Source organism: Erinaceus europaeus, chromosome 7 (assembly GCF_950295315.1).
Source record: "Erinaceus europaeus chromosome 7, mEriEur2.1, whole genome shotgun sequence".
Lineage (NCBI taxonomy): Eukaryota > Metazoa > Chordata > Mammalia > Eulipotyphla > Erinaceidae > Erinaceus > Erinaceus europaeus.
Genome location: NC_080168.1, coordinates 42,849,420 through 42,867,345, shown reverse-complemented (window position 1 = coordinate 42,867,345; position 17,926 = coordinate 42,849,420). Strand labels below are relative to the sequence as shown.

General features: G+C 45.3%; 1 protein-coding gene across 5 annotated transcripts in view; it reads left to right on the top strand.

The window, feature by feature from the left end:
* The window catches only part of LOC103117816 (putative tetratricopeptide repeat protein 41), a 113,159-nt gene that overhangs the window by 23,227 nt on the left and 72,006 nt on the right, over positions 1–17,926 (top strand). For all 5 annotated transcript variants that reach the window (XR_009550687.1, XM_060194298.1, XM_060194299.1 and 2 more), the window contains exons 4-6: positions 7,538–7,752; positions 13,612–13,772; positions 17,420–17,864. Coding sequence is in view for 4 of the 5 variants with exons in the window: in XM_060194298.1 (XP_060050281.1) it covers positions 7,538–7,752; positions 13,612–13,772; positions 17,420–17,864 (821 nt within the window). In the remaining variant the exon portion in view is untranslated. The remainder of the gene's footprint in view (positions 1–7,537; positions 7,753–13,611; positions 13,773–17,419; positions 17,865–17,926) is intronic.

The window sequence follows — 17,926 nt, the reverse complement described above, 5'->3', positions numbered from 1 at the left end:
ATTTTCAAGCCGGAGGCTCTGAGCTTCCAGGTCCAATCCCCAGCACCACCATAAGCCAGAGAGGGAGAGCTGAGCAGTACTCTGGTCAAATATAAATAAAATAAATAAATGAAATCCAACCCTCAGGTCAAGGACAGTAGATTCTGTATAGAAAGGATGCCTATGTTTCTTTCTAAAAAGGAAGAAAGTGTGGTCCGGTAGGTGGCTCAGCATTGGACACACAAGCATGAAGTCCAAAGTTTAATCCCCGGCAGCACATGTACCAGAGTTATGTCTAGTTCTTTCTCTCTCCTCCTAATTCTCATGAATAAATACAATCTTAAAAGAATAATAACAAAGAGAAAGAAAGAAGGAGAAATCAACCAATCAATCCCAGGTCCTTTCACTGGGTTCTAGCAAAACAGTCTGCTTGAGTAAAAGTCGTGATCCTCCTGTTAGAAGGTTTCCCTCATTTTCCCCATTGTGTGTCCCTTCTCTCCTTCAGGACAGGCTCCCATGAGATGGAAGGGAGATGAGAGAGAGAGAGAGAGAGAGAGAGAGACGTGCAGCACTGTTTCACCACTTGTAGGTGGGGATGGGGGCTTGAGCCTGGGTCCTGCACATAGTGACATGTGTTTTCAACCAAGTGTACCACCATCCAGCCCTAGGACTTAAGTTTTCTCACCCAAAATCTGCTTTCCCTCATTGTAGTATTTTATCTTATTTTATTTTAATTTTATTTGTGAGGGGGAAGGATGGGTAGAGACAGAAATCAAGAAGGAAGTGGAGGCAGAGGAGGAAAGAGAGAGATACCTGTAGCATTGTGTCACTGCTTGTGAAGCTTCCTCCTTACAGGTGAGGACTAGGGGCTTGAACTCAGATCTTTGTGCCTTGTAATGTGTGCACTCAACCAGATGTTGAGTGCCACCACCCGGTCCCTCCTACACTGTCTTATCCAGTGTCCTCTACAACAAGCCCCAGTCCCACATCTTTTCCCAGCCCAAGTGGTAACATACTCTGTTCACTGGGTTAGTTTTTCCTTCCACTTTTCCTTCACTTATTACCACTGCTTTCATTTATTTTGGGCTTTACAATAAATCTCTAGAGGCTGGAATGGTTCGAGGCTGTCCCTTTACCATTTGCAAGTTTTCACATCCGCCATTAAATTCAATTAAACTAAATTAAGGAGTCAGGTTAAGCGCAGGTGGCACCAGGTGCAAAGACTGGCTCAAGGATCCCGGTTGGAACCCTCGGTTCCTCACCTGCCGGGAGTTGCTTCACAAGTGGTGAAGCAGGTCTTTAGGTGTCTATCTTTCTCTCCCCTTCTTTGTCTTCCCCTCCTTTCTCCATTTCCCTCCTTTCTCCATTTCCCTCCTCTCTCCTGGTCCTATCCAACAATGACAACAACAATAATAACTACAACAATAGGGGGTCGGGCGGTAGTGCAGCGGGTTAAGCACATGTGGCGCAAAGCGCAAGGACCAGCGTAAGGATCCTGGTTCAAGCCCCCCCCCCACTTCCTACCTGCAGGGGAGTCGCTTCACACACAGTTCAGCAGGTCTGCAGGTGTCTGTCTTTCTCTCCCCCTCTCTGTTTTCCCCTCCTCTCCCCATTTCTCTTTGTCCTATACAACAACGAATGACATCAACAACAATAATAACCACAACAAGGCTACAACAAGGGCAACAAAGGGGGGGGGAAATGGCCTCCAGGAGCAGTGGATTCATGATGCAGGCACCAGCCCCACCAATAACCCTGGAGGCAAAAAAAAAAAGAGAGAGAGGAAAAAAATAACTACAATAATAAAACAACAATGGCAACAAAAAGGAAAATAAATAAATATTTTAAAAATTAAATTATTTGCCACCAGAGTTATCATTGGGACTCAGTGCTGGCACTGTAAGTCCATTCCCAGTGGCCATTCCCCACCATGTTTTTTTTCTTTTAATTAGGACAAAGAGAAATTGAGATGTGTGGGAGAGATAGAAAGACACCTGCAGACCTGCTTCAATACTTGTGAAGCATTCCCTCTGTAGGTGAGGAGGGAGGCCTTTGTGCATGGTAACTTGTGCATTTAGCTGGGTGTGCCACTGCTCGGCCCCCTTGCTATTTTAATTAAATTAATTAACTAATTAAGTTATTTTAAAGTGGTACCAGAACTTCACACATGTGCAATGCTACTGCTGAATAGTGTCCCCAGGTCAATGTTTTCTTTTTAAATTTTTTTCATTATATTTACTTATTGTATAGAGACAGTCAGAAATCAGGAAGAAAGGGGGAGATAGAGAGGGAGAGATACACCGGCAGCCCTGCTCACCACTTATGAAGCATGCCTCCTGCAGGTGGGGACTGGGGGCTCAAACCCGGGTTCCTGTGCATTGTAACATGTGCACTCAACCAGGTGTGCAACCACCTGGCCCCATGTTTCATTATTTAAGATGGATTCCTGTCTCTTTATTTCAGTTTTTAGTATTTTCCTTTTTGAAAAATTTCAAACCTTTATTCATTTATTTACTATTACATAGAGAAAGAGAGAAATTGAGAGGGAAGGGAGAGATAGAGAGAAAGAGACAGAGAGACACCTGCAACCCCACTTCACCACTCATGCAGCTTTCCTCCTGCAGGTGGTTTCCTCCTGCAGGTGGGGACCAGAGACTTGAGCCCAGGTGCACTGTAATGTGTGTGCTTAACCAGGTGCACCACCACCTAGCCCCTGAGATGGACTCCTGCCTCAAGGAAAGGATAGAGAAATAGGTACAAGAGAGAACACAGCACTGCCCCACTGTGACCCAAGGAGTTCCTCTGATGCTGTGCTTGGTGCTCCCATGTGGTGCCAGGGCTCACACCCAGGGCCTTGCATATGGGTGAGCTATCTCCTGGCCCCATTAGCAACCACAAGTTTAGCCCACTCAGGCATAGAGCTGCCAACATTTATGGTATTCTGGGAACCCAGGCCAAGAGATAGACAAGTCATTGATTAGAAAAGAATGGTGATTATTCAAGCTTTTAAAGACTATAAGAGCTTGGAAGTCGGGTGGTAGCACAGCGGGTTAAGCGCACATGGCGCCAAGCTCAAGGACCAGTGGAAGGATTCTGGTTCGAGCCCTCGGCTCCCCACCTGCAGGGGAGTCGCTTCACAAGCAGTGAAGCAGGTCTGCAGGTGTCTATCTTTCTCTCCCCCTCTCTGTTTTCCCCTCCTCTCTTGATTTCTCTCTGTCCTGTCTAGCAACAACAGCAATGACAACAATAATAACAACAATGATGACAATAAACAACACGGGTAACAAAAGGGAAAAAAATAGCCTCCAGGAGCAGTGGATTTGTAGTACAGGCACCTAACCCCAGCAATAACTCTGGAGGCAAAAAACAAAAACAAAAAACAAAAAAACCCTCCCCTAACTATATGTGTCTGATCCTTTCCCTCCTCTGTCTCTCTCTCTCTCACTCTCTGTCTCTCTCTCTTGTGTGTGTGTGTGTGTGTGTTTGTATGTATGTGTTTCTTAGGCTAGCTGCCTCTAAGTGCCAGTGAGCAGGATGAAACTAGCAGGGTGCTGGAAGCTTCTTTCTTTTTTATTTAATATTTTATTTATTTATTAATGAGATGGATAGGAGGATAGAAAGAACCAGACATCACTCTGGCACATGTGCTGCTGGGGGTTGAACTCGGGATCTCATGCTTGAGAATCCAACACTTTATTCACTGCGTCGCCTCCCGGACCTTCCCGGATTCACTGGAAGCTTCTTTCAATGTGCTGGGGGATGGACTTGAACTTGTCCCATGCCAAAGCAGCACAGTACCCAACTGAGCTATCTTGCCAGCCCAAAGTACTGATAGACTCCTTCTGGAGTAACTGTTACCTAGTGATCTTGCTTTAGGTTTTCTATATTACGTTTTCATTCTGTTCCTCTTAATTTGTGGACCTGAATTCCAGGATTATTCATTGGGTTGTTGGAAAAAATCATAATATATTTTTCTGTTTTTCTATGCAAACTGCAACATGACTTTTTAATTTAAAATTTATTTTTATTTTTATTTTATTTATTTAAGATAGGAAACATTAACAAAACTGTAGGATAGGAGGGGTACAACTCCACACAATTCCCACCACCCAATCTCCATATCCCATCTCCTTCCCAATAGCTTTCCCATTCTCTATCCCTCTGGGAGCATAGACCCAGGGTCTTGTGGGTTGCATAAGGTGGAAGGTCTGGCTTCTGTAATTGCTTCCCCGCTGAACATGGGCGTTGACTGGTTGATCCATACTCCCAGTCTGCCTCTCTCTTTCCCTAGTGGGGTGGGTCTCTGCGGAAGCGGAGCTCCAGGACACATTGGTGGGTTCTTCAGTCCAGGGAAGCCTGGCCGGCATCCTGATGGCATCTGGCACCTGGTGGCTGAAAAGAGAGTTAACATACAAAGCCAAACAAATTGTTGAAGAATCATGGACCCAAAGGTTGGAATAGTGGAGATGAAGTGTTGGGGGGTACTCACTGCAAACTCCAGTGTACTTCTGCTTTCAGGTATATATTTTGCCCTAGTTTATGGATACTTGTGAACATATGCTCTATCTCACGGAACCTGGTCTATATCTAGGTTTTGGGACTTTGTTAGGAAGTGAACCACCTGGGATGGAATTAGAGAATACTATGAAAGGAAAGGTCTTAACCGAGTAATGAAGCTGAAGGGTTGTCATTCCACACCTGAAGTCTCTGGACACAGTCTGAGCTGAAGCATGCTGAGGTGGCACTCCTTGCGTTGTATTTTTATTTTATTAATATTTATTTATTTATTTTCCCTTTTGTTGCCCTCATTATTTAACGTTGTGGTTATTATTGTTGTTATTGATATATAGGACAGAGAGAAATGGAGAGAGGAGGGGAAGACAGAGAGGGGTAGAGAAAGATAGACACCTGCAGACCTGCTTCACTACTTGTGAAGCAACTCCCCTGCAGGTGGGGAGCCGGGGGTTCGAACTGGGATCCTGAAGCTGGTCCTTGCGCTTTGCGCCATATGTGCTTAACCCGCTATGCCACCACCTGTCTCCCTATTATTGTTGATGAAGTCATCGTCGTTGGATAGGACAGAGAAAAATGGAGAGAGGAGGGGAAGACAAAGAGGGAGAGAGAAAGATAGACACCTGCAAACCTGCTTCACCACCTGTGAAGCGACTCCCCTGCAGGTGGGGAGCCGGGGGCTCAAACTGGGATCCTCACACCGGTCCTTGCGCTTTGCGCCATGTGTACTTAACCCGCTGTGCTATTGCCTGACTCCCTAATTTTTTAAACATTATCTTTATTTTTCCAAAAATAAAAATAAAAAATATTATTTTTATTTTTGTTGGTATTCTTGTTTCATCATTATATTGTTATTACTGTTGTTGTTGTTGGATAGGACAGAGAGAAATGGAGAGAGAAGGGGCAGACAGAGAGGGGGAGGGAAAGACAGACACCTGTAGACCTGCTTTACCACTTATGAGGTGACCCCCCCTGCAGGTGGGGAGCTGGGGGCTCGAACTGGGATCCTGTGCCAGTCCTTGAGCTTCACACTACATGCGCTTAACCCAGTGTGCTGCCCAGCCCCCACATCATAACTTTTCCAATAGCCTAATATTTTAAGAATTTACTCTCCCTTCTGGCTTTACACAGGGCAAATCTAAAATCCAACATCCAGGGAGATTCACTGGTCTCTACCACTTGACTCAGGTTCAATCCCTGAAGATAACCTAGAGCAGAAAGAAGCCTGTAGCACTCTCTCACACAAAAACAGAATAAACTAAGACCTTATAAAAAGCTAATGTCCAGGCCAGGGAGATAGCATCATGGTTATGCAAAAGTGTTTTCATGCCTAATGCCTCAAAGTCCCAGGTTCAATCCCCAGATCTACCGTAAGCCAGAGCTGAGCAGTGCTCTGGAAAAAAAAAAAAAAAAGGTAGTGAATGAATAGAAAGTTAATGTCTAGAAGGCAAATGATTCATTTGGAGCCAATTCTCTTATACATCCATTGTTTAAAAATCTACAAGATTGTGGTCCGGGAGGTGGCACACTGGATAAAGCATCGGACTCTCAAGCATGAGATCCTGAGTTCAGTCCCCGGCAGCACATGTACCAGGGTGATGCCTGGTTCTTTATCTCTCCTCCTGTGTTTCTCATTAATAAATAAATTAAATCTTTAAAAAAAAATCTACAAGATTGAGAGGAAAAGGGGAGGTGGAGAGGGAGAGGGGAAGAGAGAGATACCTGCAGTATTGCTTCACCACTTGTGAAGTTTGTCCCTGCAGGTGGGAGTTGGGGGACTTGAACCTAGGTCCTTCTACCCAATAACACGTGTTGAGAGTCTATTTTTAGAAGATAATTTTATTTTTACTTTTATGAGAGCAGGAGAGAGACCAGGGCACTGCTGAGATCTGGCACATGACAATGCCAAGGGTTGAACCTGGGCCTCTGAGGCCTCAGGTATGCAAACCTTGTACTCTAATACTGGGATGTCTCTTCAACTCTCTTTGTAGCCACTTGAGTCTGAAGTTGAGTGAGCAGAACTTCATATTTTAAAAATTTATTTCTATTTTTTAAATTTTTAAAAAAGATTTTATTTATTTATTAGAAAGATAGGAGGAGAGAGAAAGAACCAGACATCACTCTGGCACATGTGCTGCTGGGGATCGAATTCGGGACCTCATGCTTGAGAGTCCAAAGCTTTACCACTGCGCCACCTCCCAGACCACTATTTCTATTTTTATTATTGCATAGAAACAGACACATTAAGAGGGGGAAGGGGAAATAGGATAAGAGACAGACACCTGCAGTCCTGCTTTATCACTTAGGAAGCTTTCCTCCTGCAGGCAGGGACCAGGGGCTTGAACCCTGGTCCTTATGCACTGTAATATGAGTGCTTAACCAGGTGTGCCACTGCCTGGCTCCTGAACTTCATATTTTTAAAATATTATTTATTTATTTATTCCCTTTTGTTGCCCTTGTTTTATTGTTGTAGTTATTATTGTTGGATAGGAGAGAAGAGAGAAATGGAGAGAGGAGGGGAAGACAGAGGGGGAGAGAAAGATAGACACTTGCAGACCTGCTTCATCACTTGTGAAGCGGCTCCCCCCCCCCACAGGTGGGGAGCCTGGGGCTCAAACTGGGATCCTTATGCTGGTCCTTTCGCTTTGTTCCACCTGTGCTTAACCCACTGCTCTACTGCCCGACTCCTTGAACTTTCTATTTCTTTTTTTTTTTTTATTTCTTTATTGGAGAATTAATGTTTTACATTCCACAGTAAATGCAATAGTTTGTACATGCATAAAGAACTTTCTATGGGCAGGGGAAATAGCATAATGGTTATGCAAACAGACTCTCATGCCTGAGGCTCCTAAGTCTCAGGTTCAATCCCCTGCACCACCATAAGTCAGAGCTGAACAGTGCTCTGGTGTTTCTGTCTCTCTCTGCATCTCTCTCAAAAATTAAGATAAATAAAAATATATTTTAAAAAAACTTTCTGTTTCTTAGAGACACATGTGTCCTTTCTTTGAAAGTGTCCTTGACTACACTGTCCTCCCCTTTCTTTCAGAGAAAATTCATCTCCCACCTACAAATCTATTTTGCTCTTGTCCGGAGACCGTGGTTGTGGGAAGTCCACTCTGATTGCCAGCTGGGTGAATCATTTCCAGAGGAGTCATCCTGATGCGCTGGTGATCCCCCATTTTGTGGGCAGCACCTGTGAAAGCAGTGACCTCATGTCCGTGATGCATTACTTCATCATGGAATTGCACTGTAGACACTATGGTAAGGGAACTCAGCTTTCAAATCTCCCAGCCACATTCTCCCATCCGAGTACTAACCAGGCCTGACCCTGTTTACCTTCTGAGATCAGGTGTGTTCCAGGTAGTATGGCCGTAGACCTCTAGACACTTCTGTGAGCAACCTGTTGTTCTTTCCGCTCACATGGCTCTTTCCCCCTTGTTCGGCTTGATTATTTATGTGTATGTATTTATTTGACTGGCCATCAGAGTTATCACTGGATCTTCGCACCTACACAAGCCCACCGATTTATTTACTCACCACACCACCTCCCAGGTTGCTCCACTGATTTATTTACTAGATAGAAGATGAGAGACAGGAGTTGGGCGGTAGCACAGTGGGTTAAGTGCATGTGGCACAAAGCGCAAGGACTGGCGTAAGGATCCTGGTTTGAGCCCCCGGATCTCTACCTTCAGGGAGTCGCTACACAGGCAGTGAAAGTGAAGCAGGTCTGCAGGTGTCTGTCTTTCTCTCCCCCTTGCTGTCTTCCCCCTCCTCTCTCCATATCTCTCTGTTCTATTGAACAACGTTGACAACAATAGTAAAGGAACAAGCGCAACAAAAGGGAATAAGTAAATATTAAAAAAAAGACGATGAGAGATGGGGAGAAAGAGATACAGAGGGAAGGAGAGACACTACTCATGAAGATTCCCTATACAGGAACCCTCATACTGTGGCCAGGGGCTCAAACCAGAGTCCTGGTTCATGGTAAAGTGCACTTTATTAGGTGAGCTAATTGGCTCCCTGTTTATTTATTTAGTTAGAGAGACAGAGACAGAGACACCAGGGCACTGCTCAGCTCTGGCATGCAGGTGGACCAGAAATGGGCTCTGGGACCTCAAACATGTAAAGCCCTTATTCTACCACTGAACTATCTCCCCAGTGAGTTTAATGCATGGCTGTCATGTCTGCATATGGGCACTGATATTTGCGCCTGTCTCTGTGCAGGCCATTGGCTAGGAGTTCTCTGTGGCTGTGTTTCTCAGGCTGTGTGAAGTGGGGGAGAGCAGAGTCAGTAGCCTCAGGTTAGATGGCTCTATGAGAAGGCGACTCCCTAGGCTGGCAAATGAGCTCACTTGGATAGTTTGCTGCTTTGCCATGTGTGACCCAACTTAGAGCACCAGCCTCCACCACACCGAAGGAAGCTTTGGTGCTGCGGTCTTTTTCCAGCTCTCTGCCTTTCAGCCGGGGCCAGGCGGTGACACACCCAGGTAAGTGTTAAGCACACTTGTTACCACACACAAGGACCCTGGTTTGAGCCCTTGCTCCCCACCTGCAGGGGAAGCACTTCACGAGTGGTAAAACAGGTCTGCGTTCATAGTGCTACACTAAGCCCCAGTGATAACGCTGGTGGCAACGAGACAGAGAGAGAGAGAGAGAGAGATTTGTTACCCTGTTCAGGTATATCCCAGAGGTGCTAAACCTGGCAAAGTTGGTGCTCTCAAACTCAGCCCTACACTGTGATTATCCTTTTATTCCCAAAGTAAATTGTTACCTTAATGAATGTCTGTCTTGGGGCTGAAAGCTCCTACTGTCAACAGCTGCTGTCTTTTAACACAGATCTTTAGGTGGGCAGCAGTGGGGAAGTTCAGGAGCCTGGGGACACCTGAGAGCTCAGAGGCAACCCTCTGACCCTTGTTAAGGCAGGAAGCCGAGGGGGGCAGAGCTGTAGTCTGGTCCTGGCCTGCTGCACTTCCGGCTTTGGCTCCCCTTCTTGCTAGTGTGTGGTCTTGGGCAGTTACTAAGCAGTCTGCGCTCATTCTGATCTGTAAACGGGGGTGAGGCTGATAATCCTTAGATCCTAAGGTTATGTTATTGTTAAGAGCTAATACACAGAGGGCCATGAGATAGATCACCTTGTAGAGCATGTGCCTTCCTGTGTGTGTGGTCCTGGGTTATAAAATAAGGGGGGAGGGCGGCAGTAGTGCAGCTGGTTAAACACACGTGGTGCACAGTGCAAGGACCAGCACAAGGATCCCGGTTTGAGCCCCCATCTCACCACCTGCAGGGGGGTTCACTTTACAAGCTTTGAAGGTCTGCAGGTGTCTGTCTGTCTCTCCCCCTCTCTGTCTTCTCCTCCTCTCTCCATTTCTCTGTCCTATCCAGCAACAGTAATGGCAACAATAACAAGGGCAACAAAATGGGCAAAAATGGCCTCCAGTAACAGTGAATGCGTAGTGCAGGCATCGAGCCCCATTGATAACCCTGGAGACAAAAAAAATAAATGAAATGAAATGGAATAAAAAGTTAAATAAAAGAAAAAAACATTGGGGGGGGGGCTGGGCGGTATACGCAGCGAATTAAGCACACATGGAGTGAAGAACAAGGACCTGTGTAAGGATCCCTGTTTGAGCCCCTGGCTTTCCACCTGCAGGGGGGTCACTTCACAGGCAATGAAGCCATCTGCAGGTATCTATCTTTCTTTCCCCCCTTTGTCTTCCCCTCCTTTCTCGATTTCTCTCTGTCCTATACAAGAACATCAACAACAATAATAACAGCAATAATAAACAACAAGGGCAGCAAAAGGGGAAAAATAACCTCCAGGAGCAGTGGATTTGTAGTGCAGGCACCTAGCCCCAGTGATAACCCTGAGGCAAAAAAGGAGAAATAAATACATAAAGTTGGCCATAAAAAATAAATAAGTTAAACATGGTATCTGGCATACATTATTACTTTTGTTATTTCTCATTGAGCTAGAGAGAAGGGACGGGAATAGAGAATGCTGCAAAAAGAGAAAATCTTTATTCAGGAGCCAGGGGAAAGAGTTGTGCCAGCTGCAGCCCCAGGAGGAAGTGAGAGAGGTAGGCTGAGTCCCCGCCCCAGGTTTGTTCAGCCCTGCTGCCTCTGAGAAGCTGGATTTCACCAAGGGGACTTGGGTGTGGGCAGAGGGGGCGTCGCTGCTGTCGTGAGCACAGCTGGGCCTGCAGAGGTCAAGTCCTTTCGGCAGATTCTGATTCTTTGTGGAGAATCTTTTCCTGAGCCCCGTTGGCTGTGAGCAGTGGCAGCTCCTGTGTGGACTGAAAACCGGGTCCCTCTGTTGGGACTCCACAATGCCCCATGTGACACTCACAGGGCGGGTCTTCTGTCTTCACCCCTGCTTGCCAGAGGGAGGGATTATGCAGATGAGAGCCACTGTTGGCCAGGCCTCCTGACTCCCTGGGCTGATTTCCCTTCTGTGCAAGGTCTGAGCAGAGTTACAGGCTCTCTCATTTACATGCTTCTTTGCCTGGCACCTCCCATCTGCTGGCAGCCCCAGAGGGCAATGTGTTTCCTTTACTGGAGGCTTTCTGAGTGCTAGATGCTCTCCTAAGGGCTGGATAGCCTCTCCTTTCACACTCTCAACCTGTAGCATTCACTTTCCAGCTACCTGTAGGCAAAGTAGGCCGTCCTGCTCCAGGTCTTTGTCGAGTTCAAAGGCACAGTCCTCATTACTGCACGGCCTTCCTCCATGCACCAGTGGAGGGACAGTTGGCTCTTGGGGAAGTCAGTGCTGTATAAACAGGAATCCTCGGTGGGAGTTGCCACACTTTATGCCCTGGCCCTACTGATTTCTTTAGCCTCTTTGGCCCGTTGCTCCATGAGGCTGGTCTTCATCCTTCTGTCCTTCTATGTCTGTCTACTCAGTCTTCTGTCAGGGTGACCCTTTTTTCTCAGCTCAGTGAAATCCTCCCTTGAGGATCTATATAGAGTTCACGCTCTCTAAGAAGAGTAGGTGGGGTATTCTGGGAGGTGGTGCAGTGTCTAAAATGATGGTCTATCCCCCTACTCATTTTGGTTGAGACAGAGAGAAACTGAAATAGACCACAGCACCAAAGCTTCCTTCACTGCAGTGGGTTCAGACTTGAACTTGGGTTGTGTGCATAGCAAAGCAGTGCACTATCCAAGTGAGCTATTTTGCCTGGATTCTCAAGCATAAGGTCCAGAGTATTATTCTTGGCATGTGCCAAAGTGATCTCTGGTGTACTTTCTCTCTCTATCTCTCTCATTAAAAGAATGAATAGGGGGAGTCAGACTGTAGTGCGGCGGGTTAAGCACACGTGGTGCAAAGTGCAAGGACTGATATAAGGATCCCAGTTTGAGCCCCCAGCTCCACACCTGCAGGGGAGTCACTTTACAGGCAGTGAAGCAGGTCTGCAGGTGACTTTCTCTCCCCCTCTCTGTCTTCCCTCTCCTCTCTCCATTTTTCTCTGTCCTATCCAACAACAATAATAATAACTACAACAATAAAACAACAAGGGCAACAAAAGGGAATAAATAAATAAAATAAATATTTTTTTTAAAAAAAGAATGAATAGGGAGTCGGGCGGTGGTGCAGCGGGTTAAGCACAGGTGCCACAATGCGCAAGGACCAGTGTAAGGATCCCGGTTCGAGCCCCCGGCTCCCCACCTGCAGGGGAGTCACTTCACAGGTGATGAAGCAGGTCTACAGGTGTCTTTCTCTCCCCCTCTCTGTCTTCTTCTCCAGTCTCCATTTCTCTCTGTCCTATCCAACATTGATGACATCAATAACAACAACAGTAATAACTACAGCAACAATAAAAAACAACAAGGGCAACAAAAGGGAAAATAAATAAATATAATAAAAATAATAATAAATAAAAAATAAAATATTTTTTAAAAGAAGGGCAAGTGGGTACCTCTTCCTCTCACCCTCAACTTAGTGCACTACTGGGGAATGAACCCAGGGCCTCAAGCATGTACTAAAGGTCTTCTCAGCCCTAGCCTTTTCATTCTTTAGAGAGGAGAAGAGAAAGGGGGAGTTAATAATGCCACATTACTACTCCACCATCTGGAGCCATGGTGCCAGCCATGGTTCTTTTCATTTGGTACTTGAACCCAGAACTGCAAACATAGCAAGGCTTGTGCAGTACCAGGTGAGCTAACTCCTGACCTTAACACTCTAGTTTGTGTGATGTCTCCCTGGAAAGAGACTGAGCTTGCCTTCTCTGGTCCCTCCAGTGACTCACATATGGCCCGTCAGTGGACATTCCATTTTCTCCCACTGTAATCCAGGGAGTATAGAAACTGTGTGTATTTTATTGACTGTTACCCTATCCAGGATCAGGCACAGAACCTTACACAAATCTGTGTTGAACAATAAGGGTCAACCCCTCTAAAAAAGCAGAAGCATTATGAAATTTATCAGTTTGCCTTTTTTTTTTTTGTCTTTGCTCATACATTTACCTACCCAGCCTGTGTGTTTAAACACTTAAAATGTTACCATTGAAATGAAGTGAATGGCATATTTATTAGAGTGAGTTTAGTGCTGCCAGGATAAAGTGAAATGTTAAGCAGCATTTTCAATAATGGCAATGCTATTTATCACCAACAGTACTTACAAAAATAATAATTCTGGTCACCCATGATGCAGAAAATCTCAATGTGCACGTTCCTTCTATACATAGATATAAATCTTGTGGTCTGGGAGGTGGTATGGTTGCTAAAGCATTGGATTCTCAGGCATAGATAGGGTCCTGAGTTCAATCCCGGGCAGCACATTTACCAGAGTGATGTCTGGTTCTTTCTCCTCGTACTTTTCTCACTAATAAATAATTTTTTTTTTTAAAAAGGAGTTATAAATCTGCTAGGACAATCCTTGAGTAGTATTTTTGCTGAGTCTTTTTCTTCCATGATTGTTATTAGTGATCAACATATTTTTGCAAGGCAAGGGAGACATCAAAATGATGCAAAAGGGCTATTGTATCCGAGGCTCCAAAGTCCCAGGTTCAATTCCCTGCACCACTATAGACCAGAGCTGAACAGTGTGCTGGTCTCCCTCTAAAAACAAAATGTATTTTTGCAGTGATGGAGACATTTTAAATTGTGCAAATTTCTATGCCATAGGTACGCTGCTTGAAGCTGATATTTTTAATGAAGAGGCAAATGTATTGGTATTTTCACTTCTTGTGGAAGTATTCATTGCTGCCATCAGTTTGAGGCCCTGCATAATTGTACTTGATGGAATTGAAGACTTGGTTGGCATTTATGGGATTTCAGGACAGAAGGTAATTTTTGAAACAAAATAACTTTCTTTTATTATTATTATTTCTTATTTGTAAAAAGGAAACACTGACAAAACCATAGGATAAGAGGGGTACAACTCCACATAATTCCCACCACCAGAACTCCATATCCCATCTCCTCCCTTGATAGCTTTCCTATTCTTTAACTCTCTGGGAGTATGGACCCAAGGTCATTGTGGGATGCAGAAGGTGGAAGGTCTGGCTTCTATAATTGCTTCCCTGCTGAACATGGGCATTGGCAGGTTGACCCATACTCCCAGCCTGAAAAAAATTATTTATTTGAGAGAGAAAAAGAAGAGAGAAGCAGTGCATCACTTTGCCACATGTTGTGTTGAGGATTGAACTCAGGACTTCATGCTTGTAAGACCAAGTCTTCAGCCACTGAACTATTTCTTAGACTACAGATAATATATATATATATATATATATATATATATATTTTTTTTTTTTTACCAGAGCACTGCTCAGCTCTGGCTTATGGTGGTGCAGGGGATTGAACCTGAGACTTTGGAGCCTCAAGCAGGAGAGTCTCTTTGCATAACCATTATGTTATCTACCCTCCTCCCAGTAATCTATTTTTTAAAAGATTACTTTGCAGGTCGTCCAGGGGCTCTTCGCCTCCCTGGCCACTGGTGGTGGAGACCAGGAGCAGCCCCTGGGAGCCCTAGGGGGAACCCTGGTGACAAGGGTCAATTGTGTGGAGAGAAAGGAAGGGAACACATGACCAATCAGCTCCGGGACCAGCCTCTTAGGATGACTTATTTATTTATTTATTTATTTATTTTTAAAGGTTTTATTTATTTATTGCTTTTTGTTGCCCTTGTTTTGTTTTTTATTGTTGTTGTTATTGATATCGTCGTTCTTGGATAGGACAGAGAGAAATAGAGAGAGGAGGGGAAGACAGAGAGGGGGAGAGGAAGACACCTGCAGTCCTGCTACTCCACTTGTGAATCGACCCCCTACAGGTGGGGAGCTGGGGGCTTGAACCGGGATCGTTAACGCTGGTCCTTGAACTTTTCACCATGTGTGCTTAACCTGCCGTGCTACCACCTAACTTCCAGGATGACTCATTTATTTATTTATTTATTTATTTATTTATTTATTTATTTATTTCATGAGAAAGATAGGAGGAGAGAAAGAACCAGACATCACTCTGGTATATGTGCTGCTGGGGATTGAACTCAGGACCTCATGGTTGAGAATCTGATGCTTTATCCACTGCGCCACCTCCCGGACCACAGATGACTCATTTATTAAGGGATACAAGCAGGTAGATATACCCATAATTCAGAGAGAAGGTTGAGGTAAAAGATAAAAAGATAGACGTGTGCAGGCTTGCTTCACTGCTTGTGAAATGACTCCCCCTGCAAGTGGGGAGCTAGTGGCTCAAACTGGGTTCCTTGCCACCATTCCTTGTGCTTCATGCCATGTGCACTCAACCTGCTGCTCTAATGCCTGGCCCCTGATGGTTTTGTATCTTACTGAACAAACATGCATATTCAACTTAAAATGGGCCAAGCACTATTCTCAGATCTTTAGTAAGATGAATGCGATAACTGCCAGGCTAGTGTGGGGGTGCCTCTTCCCGGGTGCACACTTTTTGGGTTGGAGAGAATGTGACCGGAGCCAGCCTGGGCTGCTACTCACTCAGTGATGCGAGGGAGATGACTCAGGAACCAAGCTCGTTTTGGTGGTGAGGCAGTGCAATATCTTTATCTATCAGAGAGCCAAGGTTTTTAAAGGGCAGACCTGGAAGTGGCAAGTTGGAAACAGAAATGGCTAGGAAAGGGGCGGAGAAAGGCAAAAAAGGGCTGGAAAGGTAGGAACTTCCTTAGTAACTGTTGTGAGGGTTTTAACTGGTAGGGTTAATAATACCCTGCACGCAGGGAGGGTCTTGAGGGTAGAAAGAAGATAGATCAAAGGAATGGAATGGGTGGGGATATTTCAGGCAAAACAATGATTATGTAGATAGGCTATAGTATCAGGAATGCAGGGAGGAGTAGGGGGAGATGGCTTAATGTTTTAAGGAATGCCAGGCTCCTGGAGGCAGAAAAAATGCAAGGTGCTTGTGAGGCTCTTCACAATTTCCCGACAATAACAACAACAACAATAAACAAGGGAAACAAAAGGAAAAAAAATGGCCTCTAGGAGCAGTGGATTAGCATAGTCATCAATATCCATCGATAACCCTAGAGGCAAAACACAAAGAAAGATTAATACATTGACTTCTCACAATGAGCCTGTGTGGGGGAGATGTGGTCATCCTCCCAGTAGAGGACACTGAGAATGGAGGTGCTGTGGAAGGTCCTAGTTGAGTCATGGGCTTAGAGTTTAGACCTAGACTCTGTAGTCCACACACTGTGGGCTTTGTTGCTATATTTTTGGGCTTCCTTATTCTATATGTTGATCGGATATTTCCTAGATTCTGTGTTCTTTCTGTTTTGTATTTCTTCTTTTTATTTTTATTTCTTTATTGGAGGATTGATCTGTTTTGTATTTTTTTTTTTGCCTCCAGGGTTATTGCCAGGGCTTGGTGCCTGCACCATAAATCCACTGCTCCTGGAGACCATTTTTTCCCCTTTTGTTGCCCTTGTTGTTCTTATCATTGCTGTGGTTATTATTATTGTTGTTGTTGCTGTCATTGGATAGGACAGAGAAATCGAAAGAGGAGGTAAGACAGAGAGGGGAGAGAAGGACAGACACCTACAGACCTGCTTCACCACCTGTGAAGTGACTCCCCTGTAGGTGGGGAGCCGGGGGCTTGAACCAGGATCCTTATACCAGTCCTTGCACTTTGTGCCATGTGCGCTTAACCCACTGCACTACTGCCCAACTCCCTGTTTTTTAATTTGATCTACCTCAACTACCCTGATTTGCATACCCTAAATCTTATTTGCTTACTATTTTTCCAACCCTTGTGAATCTTTTAAATTGTTTGCTTTTTTTTCTTTTGTCTCCAGTTGCTGAAGCCTCAGTGCCAGCACTACTAGTCAGTGCCAGCACTACTGCAACTGGCAGCCATCCCCCCATTTTTTTTTAGTCAATAGGACAGACAGAAATTGAGGGGGAAAGGGAGATAGAGAGGAAGATAGATACCTCCAGACCTGCTTCACCGCTCGTGAATATCCCTGCTGCAGGTGGGGAGCAGGGGCTGGAACTTTGTTCCTTGTATGGGTCCTTGTGCATAGCCAGGTGCACCACTACCCAGCACCTGTAAGTACCTCTTTTTTAGAGTCTTTGCACAAATTCACAACAGATAGCTGAATCACCAACAATGGTTCTTTGACATGTGAAGTGGTATTTTCTTCTCACTACATTACTTCCTATTCAAGTTACCATTAATAACTATAAAACCAGCCCTCAGTCTCAGTATTACACCTAAGTTTAAAAGCCATCTGACAAGTAGTTTTAAGATCTTTAAAGTGTTAGACTATTTATCTATCTACCTACCTATTTTTTAGTGAGAGAGAGAGAGAGAGAGAGGCTGAGACCAAAGCACTGCTCAGCTCTGGCATATGGTGGTGTGGGGCATTGAACCTGGGACTTTGGAGCCTCAGGCCTGAATGGCTTTTTGCATAACCATTATGCCATCTCTCCCACCCTCGACTTTCTCTAACACTTTCCATCAGTCAAGGGACTTTTCCTGGCTGCCACCGTCGCTGCCTCCTCACTGCAAGTTGATCCTGACCACTGTGCCCTCCAGCCTGTCCTACAAGTCTCTGTGCACCCGTCCGGATGTGATGGTGGTGAGGCTCACTAACACAGGAGACGAAGAAGCCAAACTCAGCATCTTCAGACAGCACTTCTCCATCCCTGGCTATGAAGAGCCCTTCCAACTGACCCTGACTGTTCAGGATCAGAGGAAAAACACAAGCCTGAATCCTTTAAAACTCGCAGTCCTAGCAACTGAGTTGAGAGAGTCTCGACTCTACCGGGATGAGGCGAAGTGTCTACAGGAGTACTTGGGGGTGGCCTCTGTTCAGGAGCTCTGGGAACTGGTTCTACAACGCTGGAGCAAAGACTATGGTTTTCAACAAGACCCAGCAGATTCAAACACTGTGGCTTCAGGACAAGGTAGGCCTGGGCTAGTATGTGTACCTTGAGATGGTTCCACCTGGAGGAAGAAGCCAGGGAGG